Genomic DNA, 15,452 nt, shown 5'->3' on the forward strand with positions numbered 1-15,452 from the left:
GCCCGGTCGCGTGCATGCTTGTTTTTTTTTTTTTTCTAGTGAAGCGTGCTGCTTGCCCCCCGCAACGCCCGCGCCCCTCCCTTTTGCCTAAATCTCCAGGTGTCTGGTGAATCTGAATGATTGACTCTGAAGACTTTATTTTTGGAAACTTCAATCAAAATGACGAATTATACAGAAAATCATGTTGAAATATGAAATCATATTTGCCTATATTATTTTTTTCTCCTGTGCACCTCACTGATACCGGGGCACCTCAGATCTACAGGGGGGCACGTGCCCCCGTGAAAAGGGTCTCGCGACGCCGATGTGTGAGATCATGTTAATCGGATATTGATCTGCCATCAGAGTAGAAGGATAAGTCTTTTGCTGAACCCATCTTTAATCCCCTTTTTGTCCTGGAAATTAGCTGGGTGTTATATTATATTCCCTTCACGGAAAAAAAAAAGTTCTGAAGGAGTGTGAGAAATTTAACTTTTTAACTCTTATTGCTGAGCAAATCGTATCGTCTTTAGTTGTTGGTTTTTGTTTTTGGGGTCTTCCTCTAATCTTGTTGGAGCCTAGTTTTCCTTCCACATGGCCCACGATGGGATATGCCTTACAGAAAGGGCGTGCATTCATGTGTGTTAGATGTATCTTGTCCTCATGACTAATGACTAATTCTGCACTGAAACTAAGTGCCAAGCCACACAATTACACTCTGTTAAATGCATTCGTTGAAGTGACATGAGGGCAAAAAAGAGAGTCAAGAATCACACGATATATATTCGATATATGTTGTGAGATTAATCTGTTGATTATGCTATCAGTGGTGCATTCTTAAATCCATTTATCTGTGAATTTACACAACCAGCCGGATGGTATCCAAATATCCTAATGGAAAAGAGTAGAATGTGTTTGTTTGTGTAGACCAAGGCCCAAAACAATTCCTCCCTTCCTCCTACCACTTGGCTCTATCTAAACCCTTTTGTAGAGGTCAGGTGTCCTTTTTCTTTTAAGGATCCTAAATCCTCGTTTGAATGGGCCATAAGATCATTACTTCATGATCCCCAAAAGAAAAAGGGGCACGTTACCTCTGCACAACAGGGTTAGAGCCAAAGGCAGGAAATAGGATTGGGCCTAAAACACTGCAGTCTGCAGAGCTCATTGATTCCCTTTGTTGTTGTTTTTTAAAGCATCAACCTGCCTTCCTCGAGTGAAGTGCATGATATGTAAATAGTTAAGAAATCAGAGATGTGGTCTCCCCCAGTAGACTGGAGCGTGGTGTTTGGGGGATTGGCTCGAGCGTGTCCTGATTAAGGACTTGGCAGCACCTAGACAACAGCACGCAGGCTGACAAAAGGAAAAGAAAGCACACAGGGCAGAGGCTCTTTGTGTGGTAGCTGCTTTGGAGGCGAGATGTGGTAGAGTTGGTTTAAATTCTGCACAGGTGACGTTGCTGTGGAAGCCTTTCCATGTGTGTGTACAGTGTTGTTTTTTTTTTTCTGTGGTTGGACTCCATGTTATATTCTGTCAATATTGGCTGAAGGGCTCTTGTGTTTTCTCTCAGGCTTTGTGTTCCAGGTTGCTGCACAGGCGTTGTTTTTATATACTCCGCTCAGTGTTGTAGTTTGGATAGCAGCCTGCAAGAATACGGGCCTACTTTGTTCATTTCAATTAATTTGTCCGAATACAATTTCCTTTGGGTTGCACTTGAGTTATTTATACAATATGATCTGTTTTTGTCTCTACCTTCACCTGTACACTTCTTCCCTGCATGATAAGATTTGACCTATTTTGTCATTTTTGTTGCCTGTCAAAACAACCAGGCTGGAGTCTATCCCAGCTGTCAAATACATTTTTTAACAAACGATATATTCTATGTTTAATTTTAGAGGAATTAGATGTTATATAGAATATTACTTGAGGCTAAGACACCCACCAAAGATTCCCTTGTTAAAAATGCCTCACTTTGGGGCGGTCGGTGGCGTAGTGGGTTAAGCAGCCGCCCCATGTACAGAGGCTATAGTCCTCACTGTAGCTGGCCCCGGTTCGAGTCCCGCACCAAATGGCCCTTTGCTGCATGTCTTCCCTCTCTCTCCAACTGTCATGTCCATTAAAGGCATAAAAAGCCCCCCCCCCAAAAAAATGCCTCACTTTACACAGAAACAAGCATGTTGACAGCCTGGTACTTAAACCCACGTCCATATATCTGATTTCCCTTTCTTTTACGACAACTATACAAGGTACATTTTTATAAAACTCACCCATTCGTACAGTAATATAGTAAGGCTTAAAGTTATACATAATTAAGTGTGTGGCTGCTTTGAGTAACAAGTGAGTGCAGTGGTTGTTCCCCAATGAGAGAGCTTCATCCCCTGCATGACACTTAACACCACCGTGGTGTCAGGCGTGACCTGCCACATTAAACAAGATTTAATTTTAATGTGATAGATTGAGTGTTAATTTGTCAGCAAGGTGGACTTAATGAGGAGCAGAGGAGTACTTAATATGGCATTGACTTTTGGCCAGTACCCTGGCAAATTTGTGTTAGTTAAGTCATAATCCTATAGCCTATTCATAGTAAATCAGAAATCTGGCACATTTTTGTTCCAGCAGCAAAAAATGTCAAACCAGAGAAGACCCCTGTGAATTCAGCCATTGCTGTGTAAGAAGCTTTGCAGTGTCCCACTTATTACAGCATTCAGACCTCTCTGATTTACACACACTGAATGAACTGAAAGGCTGCGGATGTGGCCATGCTAGTCCCAGTGGCACTGTGCTCAATATCGCCGCCCTTCTCACTTACAATGGCTCCAAACACAGGCTTTTTAAAGCCAATGAGACAATGTGAGGAATACTCACATCTCTGCGTGAGATTAATTACTTTGCACTACTTTTTTTATGCCTGCGTTTTTGCTGACAATGCCATAAGTAGGTCAGGCACTGTGAGCTGCTAACATCATCTTTGTGAGGGAAAAGCATATCCCCGAACAGGTGTTGCTGTGGTGGTGTTGGACAGTTTGTTTAGATAGTGAAACCAGCTCAAGGCAGTGGTCCAGTGTGTTTGCTGGCATTACTTAACAGGGCAAATAGCAGCCAATTTCAGATCACATCACTTCCCACATATTGGAAAATTCCCCCTAACTCCATAGCTGCTCCACTTTCATCTTTTGGCGACACACTGTGCTGCTACTCAAGCTCATCAGTGCATTGCGTCATTCCTCAGAGATGTATGTGAAGTATGTCTGTGTGCGGTCGACAAGAGCCGGTGGATTGTTTGGGTTAGTGCTGGGGTGGAAGTTCCATCATGGGCAGGGTGGTATTTCCTGAGCCTGCAGAATAAATTACAGCCTAGATGCCATATCTGTGAAGGCTTAAACCTACAATAGCCTGAAAAATGATGTTTACATTGCAGCATCTATAAATACATTTTTTGTTTGTTTTCTGTCATTTTATTTTACTTAAGTGAATATTTTCCAACTACTAGATATATAAAGAGAGGAGTGATCCCTCAAGGTTTACCTCCACATATAGTTGATTCATAGAGAAAAGTTTCAAGGTAACTTCCTGTCTAATATTTTCACCGCTGTGGTTTCATGCTGTGGTTAGTGCCTATCAAAAAACATGTCCAGGGACATCCCTGCAAAAGTATCAGTGAACATTTTAGGCAGGAAGTTACCGGGAAGGACAACTGGTTGACGGCAGGCTCATGGGATTTAAAGGCTCATTGATGATTGTGGGGCTGAAGGTAATTTTACGGTCATTTTGTCAAACGTTATTGCGCTTCAGCGACAGATGGTTAATATGTTGTCTTAATGGGCCGCATTGTAAATCACGGTGTTAGGCTCGTTCGGTTGTCTAATAACATAGAAAAATATGTAAATGAGATCAGCTTTATTATACACAGTTGTGCTGACAGTAGGCTGAAAGTATGCACACAATAGGACGCTATACTACAGTTATTGTCAATATTGTCTATGTCTATGAACCAAACAATAGGGATGCAGCTAACTCTGACAGTATTGTGAAAATACCAAAGCAAAACAAAGAGCAGATTAAGGTTAAAAATGTTCCTGATGCCTGGGTAGAAAAAGATTTCTATGAGAAGACCACGATGATACGATGACCTCACTGCAGTTCATTATGATACAGGAAGGAATGATTAATCAGATTTTACACTGAGATTAATGTGCAGTCTGTCAGCAGCCATCTTACATGCTCAACAAAGATTTAATACAGTATGGGTTTATCTTTTATCATGGGCCCTGGTAAGCTAATTAATCTTATTGTTCTATTTTTATCCTGTCTCAGCTGCACGCAGTTTTGGAAGAAATGTACACGTTTTGTTTGCAATCTTTATCGCTATGGTAACTGCTGTTGGCATCAGGAAAGTCTGTTTGTCGAGCAGAGGAGGATGAGGTGGTCAAGAAGTGAGCCCAAAATGAACGTTTTTTTTGTGTTTTTGTCCCAGTTTAGTCTGTAGCTGTTTCTTACACCAAGCTGTATATTTTTCTTCCCTTAAATAATGCTGCTACTCTGATTTCGGTTCCTCTTTTGTTTTCTTTCTTTTATTTTAAGTCTTATCATCTGTCACTCTCGCCCCATCGTCATCGCTGTCATTCAATGACCCTTATAAAGTGGGAGCTAATATGTGAATTCTCTGTCCAACCAACAGCTTTAGAGCTTTCAAGTTCTCGTGAAATTTTTTTTTTTTTATAGTGCTACGGTTTGATTAATTGATATCATCCCTGATGATTAATTAATTGCAATCTTTAGCCCCCCTTTATTAAGAAGCATTTTGTGCAGTTGATTAAGAATTAAGAGTTTCATACCTTTCACACAGCATGGTCGGCCTCATATTTAATTCATGGCCAACTCTGAACTCACGGTGAGATACTGTGAGAGCAGAGCGAGGTGAAAAGTAGCTGAGTGGACAGTTTTATACATTAATCATTTTCTCAAGCGGGTTTAGTGAGGTTTCATCTGAGGGGGAGATCTCATCTGGGATGGAAATTATGCACACATTGTAGATGGTTAGATAAACACTACTCAGCTGAACTTGGTGTTGGCATTTCTGCTGTGAGGATCTGAATGCTAGTTTGTATTCGTTTTGTTGATGGGTGGATCAGATTGCACTTGTGAATTTCTATATCTTTCCTCTGTTATGTTGAGCACTTTGCCACATTAGATGAAGATTTCGTTCTGTTTTGTTTTGTAGCCATTTTTCAGATGACAAATGACACGTATTTATCCTTTTTATTTCATTCTTGTTCTTTATTAAAAGGTACAAATAAAACTATGAGCTCAAATCATTGCTATTTTCTCCTGTATTCATTATTTCAGAGTGCTTTGAACAAAAAAAAAAAAAAGACCAATACCAGCAAGAGTTATAGGGGAAATCACTGTAAAGTTGAAGTCATTCAAACTGGTAGACGGGCATGCAACCAGTGTGGAGGGACCGTAAGCACAGATATTTGGTTTTGTTTGGCCAGGAGCCAAAAAGGCTGGGAACTGGGGCTTTGATGTTGTTGGCACGCTCTTATGGTCTGTCTCAAACGGGTTATGTTATCATTAACATTTTCATGAAAACGTGAAGAAGTGTCTCAATCAGGGTTCAAAGTTCACAACATTCTTTTTTCAGCCATAAAACTGCTTTATGTGCATTTTCTGCCGTAAACTCATTTTTAGGATCATTTTATGGATTCAATACACATTTATAATATTGTTCTTAACTCTTTCAAAAAAAAAATAAAGCATCGGTCTGATGACAACGAAAAACTCAGAATTTATTTACTGTATCTGTCAAACCCAAAATTCCCCTGCATTCAGCCCTTGGTGGGTGCTAACTTTGTGCTAACTGATTCTCTTGGTTCTGTCCAGGTGGAACCAGTGTGTGGGCCATTACTCCAGAGGAGAGGGGGAAACATGACAAACAATTTGAAACCCTTGCACCGATCCTTGGATATGTTTCAGGTAGGCTGTTGTCACAACAAACGGGCTCGACACTTTGTTCTGAATTACATTTAGCACCTATAATAGAGCTGTATCAGGTTACCAGCTCTCTGAGCAGCTGTGGTTGATGTTTGTCCGCAGGAGAACAAGCCAGGAAATTCTTTCTACAGTCTGGCCTCCCTGCTTCTGTCCTGGCTGAGATTTGGTAACTATAAAAACTTCATGAATTCTTTTCGAGATTCATTGTGAAACTTAAGCAAGTGGGCCAGTAGGCCCAAGCTTTTTGTTAGAGTCAGTTTAGTATATCAGCCTGTTTTCCACTTCCTGTTGAGCACTCATTTCCTTCACAACCTGCCACACCTAGTAAACTATGTGTGTGTGTGTGTGTGTGTGTGTGTACTGTAATTACAGCACTGTGTGTGGGGGCTTTTGTGTGAAAAATGCCACTGGAATTCAGTCCCACCAGGGCCTTGTCCCTTGTGTAACGTGTACTATTGTCTCAATCTAGGGGGGAAAATAGAAGGAATGTTGCTGTAACTTTCAGATTTCTATGTTTCCTCCTCCTGTAGGCACCTAGCTGACATAGACGGTGATGGGAAGATGGACAGATTGGAGTTTTCCATCGCTATGAAACTCATTAAGCTCAAGCTTCAGGGGCTGAACTTGCCCTCTGCCTTGCCGATCATCATGAAGCAGCCTCTTGCTTCCAACAGCATCTCAACAATCCCTTCATCAGCGCGATTTGGTAAAAACAAAAAAAAATTGTATGAAAAACCATCACTTTTGAACTTTACACCTCCACCTCTCAGATGCATTTCTTCACCAGCAGTCGTAAAAAACTGCACTTTTTAAGCTTTTTATTTTAAGTATTAAGGTAAATATATATTTTAAAGAAAATGGCTTGTCTTACAACATGTACTAATTACAGTAAGTTCAGAAAACAATGGTAACCCTTACATGTTGGTCTGTCCTCTAAACAGTGCTCATGATCTCCTCATGTTCACTTGTGTGTTATAGGAATGGGATCTATGCCAAACCTGTCAGTTGGTCTGTCATCCATGCCCACCATGCCCATCCTAACACCCATCCCAGCTAACCAACCTTTGCCCTCTATGCAACCCCTGGTGCCAGCACCAATGACTCTACCCCTGATCACCTCGTTTGGACACGCTGGGCTCCCCAACGGCAACATCACTCTCCTCACCCCACCCCTGGTTCTAAACAATGCAGGTTGGTTCTGCAGTAGAACCATTCCTATTTTGTTCTTGGACAAATCAAAACAGATGCAGACCAATGGATTAGTACCAGTTGATTCAAACTTGACATTGGGTCAAAAAGGAGAATGTACTTGTACTTGTACCTGTCCATGATTTTGAGCTTTGTTCCCACAGCATCATTTATACAATTTTTTACTTTTTATTTTTTCTTTTTTTAAGGGTAGTTGCATTTATGTGCTCAAACGATTGGCACGTATATAAATTGTCTGGATCGTACATATATGAATATGCAATTCTCTCCTTTTTACAGTATCTGCTGTTAGGACTTCTCTTTTATCTCACCCCTCCTCCATCTGTCCCTTGTCTGCCAGCTTTAATCTCAGTGTAATCGAGCACAATTTTTGTCTGAGACTTCAGCTGAGACTGTGCTGATGAAAACATGTCACTGCCGCAGCTCATGAGACAAACCCCCTTTAGTACAGTGAGGCAGACAACCGCAGTCTCTTTGTTTTTGGCCAGATGTCAGTCACCTTGCTGCTGGAGCTCCGTGTGCAGCGACTGTAAGATAAGAAGAGATAAGATTAGATGTTCGCGCATTCAAGGGCATCTGCGCTCACCTAAGTTTCGAGAGTGTGTCTAAGAAAAGCACGTGCACTCTCACTCTCTGTGTTTATCTACATTTGCGCACTAAAAGATTATATTGAATGTTCAAAATTGTTTTAAAATGCCTCCAACCTTATTTTCAGGCCCCCCCCTCTCTGGCTTCTCCTCCCCTATGGCTTTCTCTCCATCCACGGGCATGTCAAAGGCCAACTCTCTGCTGGACCTGGGATCGAGCAGGTGAGAACATGAATGACAATGAATATAACGCAGCTGTCTGTACATATGTGTATGCGGTGCGGGGGGAAGTCGAGCTGACTCTTGAATTTAGAGCCATGAGTATCGTTTTGCATATGAGTCAAAGTATTTTAGAATGTACCTTTAATTATGCAAAGACGCAGGTTACAGCACTGGCTTTCATCAAAAACAACTAAGCCTTTTTTTCAGTGCTTACACGGAGGCATCATTTCGGGGGAGCGGGGGGGGGGGGGGGGGGGGGGTTGAGAATCTGAACACAGGCAGAGATGAAACATTTAGATAGCAAAGAGAGCAGGAAGGACGTTTTGAAATCAGATGTTCTTGTTGGCAGCAGTAGGAAGTGGCCTTGTTTTTGAGTCACAAACACAGGAGAACCGGAATCCGATGGCATTCTTGTGGAAGGAGGTCATTGTGAAGGTTGTTCATTTTTCGTCCTGATTTTTATTTCTGAAAAAATGTTCTAAAAATCATTTGGCCGTGTGTCGGCTCTCGCGATGCGTCGCCCGCCATCACTTCTAAAACTGTCCTGCTTTCAAGAATCGTCCCTCCTGGAAAAAAAAACACATTCTTTAATTATACCAGCTCCATACAAGTACATCCATGCTCCCTTTGCATAGCTACTCCTCTTATATGGTGCTTTAGGAGCTTTTAATGTTTTGTTCCCCTGTGTATTTGGCAGCATCGTATCATATTGAATACATTTCACATAAAATGAATGAGGAGAGACAATGTCCTCATTAAATACAACCAGAAAACAATTGCTTTTTAAGTAAGAAACTAAGTTTAGTTTTTACATTTACAAATTGATGTCTGAACATGGCTGAGAGCATTCATTTCTCGTATTTTTTAAATGTAATGATTTAAAATCGATAACTAGGGAAAAATTGTAACTGAAGCCACCATAACCCACAAACTTTGTGGTCAGATGAGTCACAACTTGATGCATCCTATTGGTGTTAGTGGCGGAACTTGATGTGTGTCACATTACGTGCCGCAGCACTACGCCTCTGGTGTGTTTTTATCGGCTTAGCATCAGATCTGTGTTTTGCATTATTCGCAAGGGCTGTTTTTTTGGAGGTCTGCATGCCAGCCTGACTGTGTTGGTTGCATACACAAAATCCTTCACTCTTTCAAATATACACGCGACAATGAATCAGGCTTAAGGGAATTCCCGTTGGAGCAAAACAGCAAGTGACTCACTTTGAAGACAGCAATGACTCTGCACCACCATTTGCTCGGCTGTGACTTGTACTTTCAATTGTAATCAAAAGAGTCAAAGCAGTTCTACTGGACAAACTATGTGAAGACACCATTTCTAAACCACATAAAGTGATTCTTCTTTCTACTTTATGATCCATAAAAAAGAAGCTTTTCATAATTATGTACACCAATACAAAATTTGCCAGCCGATATCAGTAAGGCTGGATTTTAGATATCTGCATGTGTGCCATTGGGAGTATGCTAATATTAGCTGTAAGCTCAAAGCAATGGTGCACCCATAGTATTTACGTTCTGACAAAGCTGCTAGTCCTGTTCTTAACCTTTTTCAATTGTAAAGAGAAAATCAAATGTTTGGATTTCGGAAAGATAACAAATAGGTTTCAGATAGTCGATTAAATTACATATAGCACTTGTACAATACTAACTTGACCAGTCCTGTGAACTTTCCACCATTGGGTTTTATCACATCAAATGCTGATAATGCCAATGTTATCAGACACCAAATGTTAGGACATTTCTTAAAGGGAAGAGGAAACACGAGTTAGCGAATGGAAGGGCTCCTAGTTTTACATATATGTCAGTCACACTTCCATTCATGGTCTTGTGTGAACAACTTGATCTCCGCCTGAAATAGTTACAATAGTGGGATGTAATGAGGAGAAAAGAAAGAAGAAACCAGGGCCTGGAAGGTTGTGTGCTGTTTCACTGAGAGCCAGATTCCCTTGGGTATCTAATAACCTCGATACTCCTCTTGGCATTATGTGCGGTTTTGGAAAAGGAGAGGATTGAGATCGGCTTTCAGTGTTTAGAATAATGCCTCTACACAACCTCAGGTGTAGGTGGAGAGCCAGTCGTCTATAAGGTAATCAGAGAAATGGGAAGTAAATGCAGGTTGATCCACCCAGATCACTTTTACCTTCCAGTTAGTCATCATTATTCTTCCTAATATCACGACAAACAGGCTTTTATTTTCAAATCCATCACATGTTTTTATATAAATTGTTAGCAGGTAGGCTTATTCCTTTTGCCTACCTGTACAGCGGAATAATATTTCTAATGATGAACAGACGTTTGTCTCTTTAGCCATCAAGCTCGTGGCATTATTTATTGTAACGTGCACATACTGTTAACCAGGTACAGAGAGAGAGAGATGAAAGATAACATCTCTCTTATACAGGTAGTGGTGACGTCATCAGTCACACGTGACCCCATGCCATATTTGGTTAAACAACGTCTCCCCCTGAACAAATACAGTCACATGCATTCATACATTTATCCACTCTCAACACTCCCACTTATGAATGACGTGTATACTGTACAACTTTTACATAACCAAATAAACTAAACAAAAACATGGCATAGTCAAATGTCAACATTTTACACACCAAACATGGCCCCTGCAAATTTCCTCAGTTTAAGTCTGGAGGCGGGCTTGGTCATAATATCTGCGATCATGTCATCTGTGGGGCAGTAAACAAGTGACATCTTATCTTCCCTTATGACAGACCTAATGAAATGGTATTTAATGTCCACATGCTTGCATCTTTGTCTACACACAGGGTTCCTAACAAGCGCAACTGTCCCCTGGTTATCCTCATAAACAACTGTTTTCTTGTACACATAGGTATCTATGCCTCTCAAAAGTTGCTCCAAATAAATACACTCCTGTATTGTTAGAGCTAGAGCCATGTATTCGGCTTCACATATGGAAAGTGCTATTGTGGGTTGCTTCTTGGCTTTCCAAGAGATTAGGGAGCTGTCTTTACCCATACTCACACAATATCCAGTGATACTGCGTCTGTCATTAGCGTCCGCAGCCCAGTCTGCGTCACTATATGCCCATAGGCCAAGACTCTCTCTGCTTTTTCTGAAACAGAGCTGTTTGTCTGCAGTACCCCTGAGATAACGTAAAACATGTTTCACCGTAACCCAGTGTTCATCTGTAGGATCAGCAAAATGTTGTGATAACTTGCTCACCACGAAACATAGGTCAGGGCGTGTACAGGTTGTCAAGTAAATGAGACTGCCGACAGCCTCCCTGTACTTCCTCACATCAGACATTTTAGGTGCAGTGTTTCCCACAGAATTTTTGGAAACTATGGGGGGGGGGGGGGGGGGTAAATTCACGCGGCGTAAATTTGTGCGACTGCAGATTTTATTTTATTTGATTGATTTGCACACATTCATTCAAATATATATATATATAAAAATACACAATAAAACCCAACAAATTAAAAAAAAAAGGAATGTGTGCTGGAGATGTCAGAAACCCTTGTGGGCTTATAAGGAAACCTCATCTTGTCATTAAAACCCAATGATAACAATTGTAATAGAAAATATTTACAGGTTAAAACTAAACTTCATGATAAATATGAATGGATCATATACAATGAGTACTTATGCCTTTTTGAGAAACTTGAAAAGGTTTTCCTTGATAACAAAGGGTGTGGGAAGTACACAATGAGTTCAGGAACACATCAGAAGTAGTTTGGTGTTGATATCTTTAAAAACAAGAGGGCTATTACAAAATAAAAGCCATAAATAAGACTGAGTCCTATACACTGATTACTTATACCTTTTTAAAAAATAATTAAAAGGTTGTCCTTGATAATAAAGGGTGTGGGAAGTACACAATGAGTTCACAAACACATCAGAAGTGGTTTGGTGTTGATATCTTTAAAAACAAGAGAGATACTGCAAAATAAAAGTCTAAAATGGAATTAACTATGCACACTGAGTAAATGTTCTACCTAAAATGATTTTTCTGGAAACTAAAAGGCTGTGAAAGCTTTATAGTGAGTTCACAAACCCATCAGAAGTGGTTTGGTGTTCATTGGTTGAATATCCAGTGAGAACAAAAAAAGGCGTTGCACTTTTGCGACGGTCCCTAAGCGCTCCGGCTGCCGTAGTTCACTTAGAAGTATATTCGGCGCGGTTACTCTGATCTTTGGCCAGACTTGCTTACTTTGGTGAGTTGATAAAGCCTGTGGTATGTTAGTCTTAGTTTTCTGTAAATGTTAATACCATCCTGAGGCTAATTGGTGCGGTTTTCGTGACGCTATTACAATTACAAAGCCGGAAAATAGGCGAATGTCGAATATAAAACCAACTTCACCCAGCTCCGCCTAGTCGGGACGGATGAAACACCTTATTTTAAACAGAAACTATTGAGCTTACTATTTTTTAAGCAACATACTGGACAACATACTAGTGTACTCGTCATTGCTCAAATTTCACATTATTTCTCATAATATAAAATATGTTTGTCAACGAAATCCCGATGATTACAGCTGACCTTTATGCACGCGCACCCACTGATCTATAACGTGTGTCAATCGCCCTGACAGCGACTAATAACACATAAACCTTTTTTGCCACTAAACTTCAAAACTCTGACATTGCACACTTTAGGACATGTTTAATTACTAATTCACCTGTTGTATAGTCATATTGGTTGGTTTTCGAGGAAATCGCTGTGTTTATAAAAAAAAAAAAAAAAAAAAAAAAAAAAAATATCGCTGTGTTTCAAATGATTGGGATTCGGAAACTATGGCGGCCAAAAGGAAACTATGGCGGGCCGCCATAGTTTCCTCAATGTATGGGAAACACTGAGGTGCATCTTCAGAGTAATCTTACTTTGAGTCACATGGTGTTTCTCTAATCCTACACTCTTGCATGTCGAGACGTTCCAGTATCTTTTCAATATACCTCTTTTGTGACGCTTTTACACAGCCATCAGACTGGCTGAAATCCATGCCCAGAAAATACTTCAACCTACCTAGATCCTTCATCTTAAATCTGGTAGAGAGCATGTTTTTCACTTTCTGCAGACTCTCGTTATTGCTAGCTGCGATGATAAGATCATCCACCCAGATAACTACTATTACCTTTCCTGCCTCCTTAGACTCTTTTGTGTAGACACAGTGGTCTGTTGGGTTCTGAGTGAAGTTGTCATCTACTAGACATGTGTGGAGCATCTCATTCCAATTACGCTCCGACTGCTTCAGGCCGTAAATTGACTTCTCTAGTTTACATACTAACTTTCCTCCCTCCTTTTTGTAACCTTCAGGTTGTTCCATGTAGATATCTCGATCAATGGGGGCGTGTTGATAGGCCGATTTTACGTCCATTTGATGCAAGATCAAATCGTCTTGAGCTGCCTTCTGCATCACTACACGTATACTTGTAAGATTGGCTGTTGGTGAGAATGTCTCGCCGTAGTCTATTCCTGTTCTCTGACTGTATCCTTTCGCTACAAACCTAGCTTTGTACTGGTCGTGTCCGTCAATGTCACCCTTGATTGAGTATACCCATTTCCCCCCCACTGTTTCCCTGCCCTCTGGTAACTTAGTCAGGGTAAATGCCTGGTTGTCCTCTAGGGACTTCATCTCCTCGTCCATCGCTTTCTTCCACTTTCCTGCCTCAGTAGATGTCATGGCCTCTTTAAAGGTCAGAGGTACACCACAAACTGCTCGGTAGCAACAATCTACACTAGTGAGTGTACTGTCATCATCAGCATCTTCCAGATTATAATCTCTCAGATACCCAGGGGTTTTACGCTCTCTGGTGGGATATCTCCCACTGTCTGAGGCATGTGACGTCACTCCAGGATGCCTCTCGCCATCATACTCTGGTGCTGACTGTGTACCGTCAGTCTGTACATCTGTGCTCAGTACACTAGGCTGTGGGGTCTCTACTCCCTTGTCACAATCTACTTTGGGGTCTAGTTCTAGCTCCAGTGTCTGAGTCTCATTTTCACTGGTTGTCTTGGTGACAAACTTCACCAGTCTGTGCTTCTGCACTTTTCCTTTACCTGGGTAATAAACTAGATAGGCGGCGCTACCCTTGTCATGCCCTACAAAGAGTCCTCTCTCACACCTAGAATCTAGATTCCCTCTGTCTTGCTGGTAGGCATAGCACACTGACCCAAATGTATGCATCCTGGCTAGATTGCACTTTTTACCCATCAGTGCTGTATACGGGGTAGTGCCTGTGTGCTTGTTAAAGCACCGGTTCCTCGTATAGGCTGCTTCCTGGATGGCATAGTGCCAAAGACTCTTAGGTAGGCCACTGTCGATAAGTTTACATCTAGCCATCTCGAAGAGAGTGCGCCCTTCCCTTTCAGCTGTCCCGTTCTGGTGCGGGGAGTAAGGACAGGAAGTCTCGTGTCTTATTTTGTTCTTTCTCAGTAGTGTCTGAAACTCTCTGTTAGTGAACTCGGTCCCGTTATCTGACCTAATGCATTTCACAGTGCCATAAGATGCTACATCTGCCAGATACTTCTCAGTGGTCTGAAATACATCACTTTTTGCTTTTAGGAAGTAAACAAACACTGCCCCCGTACACACATCTGTGAAAGACTGCATGTACTTGAAACCATCTATGGACTCATTGTTTACTGGACCAGCTAGGTCTGTGTTCACCAGCTCAAGTGGTGTCTTTACCTTATCAGTCGGATCTCTGTTTCTCGTTTGAGTGAACTTTCCCTCTATGCACACTGCACATTCTTTATCAGGCCTACGCTTTGCACCTTTAATGTGCATGCCTTCTGATATATCCTGCAGTTTCAAGATATCTTCATAATTGCAGTGACCCATTACCTCATGCCATGTCTGGATATCATAGCTGACATGACACACATCATCTACATCATACTCAGTTTGTAAGTAGTACATCCTCTTACATACATAAATATCAAACCTCGTGCCATCCGGCAACACCATGGCATCTTTACCTTCGTTGAAGAACACTTTGGCACCGTGAGTGGTAGAAGACTTCACTGAGAAAAGTCCTTGGGGGTACGAGGGGATGTAGAGAGCGTTCTTAAAAGTCACTGTACACCGGCGCCCCTCGCTGTTTATGAGGCATACCTGTGCGTCTCCCCTGCCTTGCACCACCCCGACGGTACGCTTCCCATCTGCCAGCTCCATGCTGTGTCTCTCCGGCTTGAAGGTGTTGTCGAAGCACTTGAACTTGTTCCTATCGTTGATGATGTGGGACGACGCGCCCGTGTCCACTATCAGCCCCTTTCTCTGGATCTGCAGCCGCTGCCCTGAGAGGCTGGCATCTTCGGTTTGTGCCCTGAAGGTGTAGTCTTCTCTTCCCGCAGCTCCCCGGGCGGCATCTGGTCCACGATCTGCTCTGCGACCACCGCCGTCGCCATCTTTAACACACGCACACCGGGCGCTCCCTTCACGCTCCTTCTTTGTGCACGCCTTGTCTGTG

At 41.8% G+C, this 15,452-nt stretch overlaps 1 protein-coding gene across 5 annotated transcripts in view; it reads left to right on the forward strand.

Annotated features, from left to right (window-relative positions):
* Positions 1–15,452, forward strand: part of itsn2a (intersectin 2a) — a 46,052-nt gene that overhangs the window by 6,351 nt on the left and 24,249 nt on the right. For 4 of the 5 annotated variants that reach the window (XM_075458879.1, XM_075458881.1, XM_075458882.1 and 1 more), the window contains exons 3-7: positions 5,860–5,952; positions 6,073–6,136; positions 6,501–6,676; positions 6,949–7,161; positions 7,895–7,988. In XM_075458879.1, coding sequence (XP_075314994.1) covers positions 5,860–5,952; positions 6,073–6,136; positions 6,501–6,676; positions 6,949–7,161; positions 7,895–7,988 — 640 coding nt within the window. The remainder of the gene's footprint in view (positions 1–5,859; positions 5,953–6,072; positions 6,137–6,500; positions 6,677–6,948; positions 7,162–7,894; positions 7,989–15,452) is intronic. The other variant, XM_075458883.1, reaches the window with a different exon arrangement.

The sequence above is a fragment of the Odontesthes bonariensis genome, chromosome 24 (genome assembly GCF_027942865.1).
Source record: "Odontesthes bonariensis isolate fOdoBon6 chromosome 24, fOdoBon6.hap1, whole genome shotgun sequence".
NCBI classification, from domain to species: Eukaryota; Metazoa; Chordata; class Actinopteri; order Atheriniformes; family Atherinopsidae; genus Odontesthes; species Odontesthes bonariensis.